This window comes from Alligator sinensis, unplaced genomic scaffold (genome assembly GCF_000455745.1).
Source record: "Alligator sinensis unplaced genomic scaffold, ASM45574v1 scaffold707_1, whole genome shotgun sequence".
NCBI classification, from domain to species: Eukaryota; Metazoa; Chordata; order Crocodylia; family Alligatoridae; genus Alligator; species Alligator sinensis.
The window spans coordinates 1,930,471-1,934,343 of record NW_005842065.1 but is presented as its reverse complement, the minus strand read 5'-3'; the positions used below and the strand labels follow the sequence as shown (position 1 = coordinate 1,934,343).

The 3,873-nt window shown below is 64.8% G+C and overlaps 1 protein-coding gene across 1 annotated transcript in view; it reads left to right on the top strand.

The window, feature by feature from the left end:
* The window catches only part of PLPPR2 (phospholipid phosphatase related 2), a 3,842-nt gene extending 610 nt beyond the window's left edge, over positions 1 to 3,232 (top strand). Inside the window, exons 2-8 of the mRNA XM_025203841.1 lie at positions 126 to 314; positions 575 to 701; positions 924 to 1,171; positions 1,502 to 1,675; positions 1,792 to 1,929; positions 2,228 to 2,322; positions 2,491 to 3,232. Coding sequence (XP_025059626.1) covers positions 126 to 314; positions 575 to 701; positions 924 to 1,171; positions 1,502 to 1,675; positions 1,792 to 1,929; positions 2,228 to 2,322; positions 2,491 to 2,596 — 1,077 coding nt within the window. The 3' untranslated portion in view covers positions 2,597 to 3,232. The remainder of the gene's footprint in view (positions 1 to 125; positions 315 to 574; positions 702 to 923; positions 1,172 to 1,501; positions 1,676 to 1,791; positions 1,930 to 2,227; positions 2,323 to 2,490) is intronic.
* The last annotated feature ends 641 nt before the right edge of the window (positions 3,233 to 3,873 follow it).

Here is a 3,873-nt window from a genome sequence, read left to right as displayed (position 1 = left end):
GGCGGGGCCGTGTTACTCGGGGGCGGGGCCGTGTTGCACAAGGGGGAGTCACGAGGGACAGGGGCTATTGCACGAGGGGGCGGGGCATCAAAAGGGGGCTAAGCTGCCCTTCTTCCCCGCCCAAGCTGGGCATCCTTGCAGGCACCGTGCTGTTGGCCTACCAGCTGGAGTTCACCGACACCTTCCCAGTGCATGAGCGGGGCTTCTTCTGCCACGATGGCGCGGTCGCCAAACCCTACCCAGGCCCTGAGGCTGCCAGCCGGGCTCCCCCCCGCCTGGTGCATGCCCTTGTGGCTGCTGTGCCCACCTTGGCTGTGAGTGTGCGTGCAGGGCCAATGGCTACAGGTCTGGAGTGAGGGGCACCAGCAGGGCCAGGGGCCCCAGGTCAGGAGTGAGGGGCACCAGCAGTGTTGGGGGCTGCAGATTGGGAGTGAAAGGCACCGAGGTGGGTATTGGGGTTTGTCCCAGCCTGGAGGAGAGGGCCAGAGGCAGGGGGCTGGCAACTGGGTCTGGGGATCTGAGTACAGCGGGATCATGGCCCCAGGCACTAACCCCCCTTGTCCCCATCCCCCAGATCCTGGTTGGGGAAGTTGCTGCCTTTGTGCGCCAGCCCCGGTGGCGCCGGGATGAGGAGGAGACAATCGTGTCAGGGGCCTGCTGCGCCTTCACCCCCCTGCTGCGCCGCCTTGTGCGCTTTCTTGGTGAGGCCCACAGCCCCCGCCCCCCAGCCTTGCTGGTGCTCCTCACTTATTCCCTGTGATCCTCAGCCTTGCTCCTGCCCCTCACTCCTGATCCACGTTCAACATCCCCCACCCAGGCCCAACTGATTCCTCTTCCTCCTGCCCCACAGCCCCATCCTCCCTAAGCCCTGCTGTTGCTCCTCACTTCTGCCCCACAGCTTTGCTGACTGCCTCCCCCTGCAGGTGTCTTCTCCTTCGGGCTCTTTGCCACAACCATCTTCGCAGGCGCTGGGCAGGTGGTGTCGGGCACACAGGCCCCACATTTCCTGGCCGTTTGTCGCCCCAACCTCACAGCACTCGGCTGCCACCTGCCTGGGCCACGCTACGTGGCTGCTGCCTGCTCCGGGGATCCCGTGCTTGTGAGGGCTGCGCGCCGTGCCTTCCCCTGCCGCGACGCTGCCCTGGGCGCCTATGCCAGCGTCTATGCAGCTGTGGGTGCCTGGGGAGGGAGAAGGCGTGGCTTAGGAAATGGAGGCGTTGGGCTGAGGAGAGGGTGCAGCTTGATGGCAGTCGTAGCCTGGGAATGGAGATGGCAGGAGGGGTCTTGGGGGGTGGGCCTTGGGTGATGAGAGGGTGTGGCTTGGTGTCAGGGGCAGAGTTTAATGCAGGAGGTGAGGGGGTGGGGCTTTACAGTTGACAGGATACAGCCTACTGTAAGGGCAAGACTTGGGGTGCTTATGGGAGAGAATTGGGGTGGGGGCAGAGTCCTGGATGGGGGCAGTAGGAGGGGCTGATGCCTGCCCGCCCCCCCTCACCTTCAGATGTATGTGACCCTGGTGGGCCCACGGGGCTCCCGGCTGGCACGGCCTGCGCTGTGCCTGGCACTTCTGGCTCCCGCCTTCCTGCTGGGCGTTGTACGTGTGGCAGAGCACCGCAACCACTGGGCTGACGTCCTGGCCGGCTTCCTCACTGGCACCGCTGTTGCTGCCTTCCTGGTGAGTGGAGGCTTGGCTGAGGGCTCTGTGCCAGAGGGGCCTGGCTGGTGGGGGCTGATAAGGGGGCGTTCTGTGCTGGGGGGCTGATACGGGGCCTCTCTCACTCCCCCCACCAGGTGACGTGTGTGGTGAACAATTTTGGCAGCCGGCTGGCAGGGCGCCAAGGCCGAGAATTGGGGCCAGTGGGGGGTGAGGCTCCAGCCATGGTCTCACCGTGCCCCCACAGCCCCCTGGAGAAGCTCAGTGTGGCCCAGGTATGGATGGACCCCTGTTAAGTTCCCTTCCCCCACAACAGGAGCCTTGAGGGAGCAGCACATCTACCACCCCTCCTACCCACTCTGTGCCATGCGGCTGCAGCTGCTCTGTGGGACCAGCAGGGGCCTCCACTGGGGGGTCAAGGGGGCTCTATCACCTATGCTGCCTGGCCCCTGCCTCCCCCAAGCAGCTGGGATCTGGGGGGCAGGCCTGAGGTTGGGGGGGTACCCCCTACCCCCCCTAACTGTTGTGCATGTGCTCTCTCTCTCTCTCTCTCTCCTCCCTGGTGGGTGGCAGGGAGTCCGGCCTCCACTGGATGAGCCAGACTTCACCCTCTTGACCCGGGGGCTGGAGCGGCAGCTGCGCATAGTCCCCCCCGGAGGGGCCTACCCGTAAGTACCTGTGCCCCTTTAGCTATGCCCTCTGCCAGGGAGGCCACACCCCCAGGGGAAAGGAGAGGGAAGGAGGGGGCTGCCTTGAGGGTCCCCTAGGGGATGACCCCTGCTACCTGTGGGGCGAGGGGGCCTCTGGCTCCCCTACTAACCCCTTCTCCCTTGCAGAATCCCGGAGCTGGGGCCATCTCTGTCCCCTGAGGCCCGGCTGAGCCTGCTGCTGACACCCCCCGACGTGCTCCTGGCTGCCCGCTCTGTCACCAGCCAAGTCTGACCCCCTGGTAGTGGGGGTCTCGCTCGGGGTGGGGGGGCAGCAGGGGGTAAGAGGCTCCCAGCTCCCCTGGCAGGTCATGCACCCAGGCAGCATGTAATAGGGGGTTGGTCTGGAATGAGGGGGCAGCTCTGGGTCGGAGGGGACTGGTTACCCCCCCAGAAAGAGGGGGCTGGGAAACTTTGGGGGGGTGGGGGAGGGCATGGGCACCTGTGTGCCCCAGATGCCTGGGTTCCCTGTGTGAGTGTGGGCATCCCTGCTGGAGACAGCAAGGAATTGTGGGGTGGGGGGGACAGCATGGGTAGCTACCCCCAAGCCTGGACTCTTCCTCCAGAAGCTCAGGGTTGCTGGGAGGAAAGGACGGGGCTCTTCAAGGCCCCACACACTTGATTCCACCTGTTTGGGGGACTTGGTGGAAGTGGGGACTGGAGGTGCTCAGGCCTGTTCCTCAGCTGATGTAATAAAGCCCATGTTTGTAACCGTGCCCATCTGCCTGCTGCCTACTTCCTTCGAGGGGCACCACAGACCCCCCTCCAACCTGCAGCTCTGCTAGAACCACTAGCTCCCAGCCCCATTGTTCCCCTTAGCTGCCTTCGTACTTTTCTGCCACCCTTAAACCCCCAAGGCCTTTTCCATCCTCCTAATGCCCCTCACTCTGGACCTGCAGCCCCCTGTCCCATTTGCTTTGCAAGTGTCCCTCACTCTGAACCTGCAGCCTTTCCAAGCCCTGGACCCCCCCCCACCCAGTGCCTACCCCAGAAAGAAGGGGCTCCTGCTGCATCTCTGCCTACTGTCGCCATATCTGGCCCAGTTCCTCCAGGGGAGCAAAACCATTTCCCAGACCCCACCACAGCCCTGGGGCAGGGGGTTGCTATTCCTGCCACTGGGGCTTCTACCACAGGCTACCGGGGGTGTGGGGGGTGTTGTAATCCTCGCATCCATGGGCACGGGGCAGGGGGTGCTTTCTGGGGTATTCCCTGCCCCCTTCCATTGCGGGAGAGTACCGCTGGGAGCCTGGATGCACGCTTGGGTTCTCCCCCTCCCCTCCAGCTCCGGGAAGGGCTCAGCTTTGCTGGGGTGGGGGGTGAAAATCTCAGCGACCGCCGGGCTGTGCTGGACTGGGAAACTGAGGCACGATATGAGGAAGGGTAGGTTCAGCCGGGACCTGAGCGCCGCGAGAAGGATCCACCCACTGCAGCGCGCTGTTCCCCGCCGCGTGTGCGTGGGCCCCGCGTGGGCAGCGGTCGGGGCGGGGGTGCGCACGCGCGTGTGCAACACGT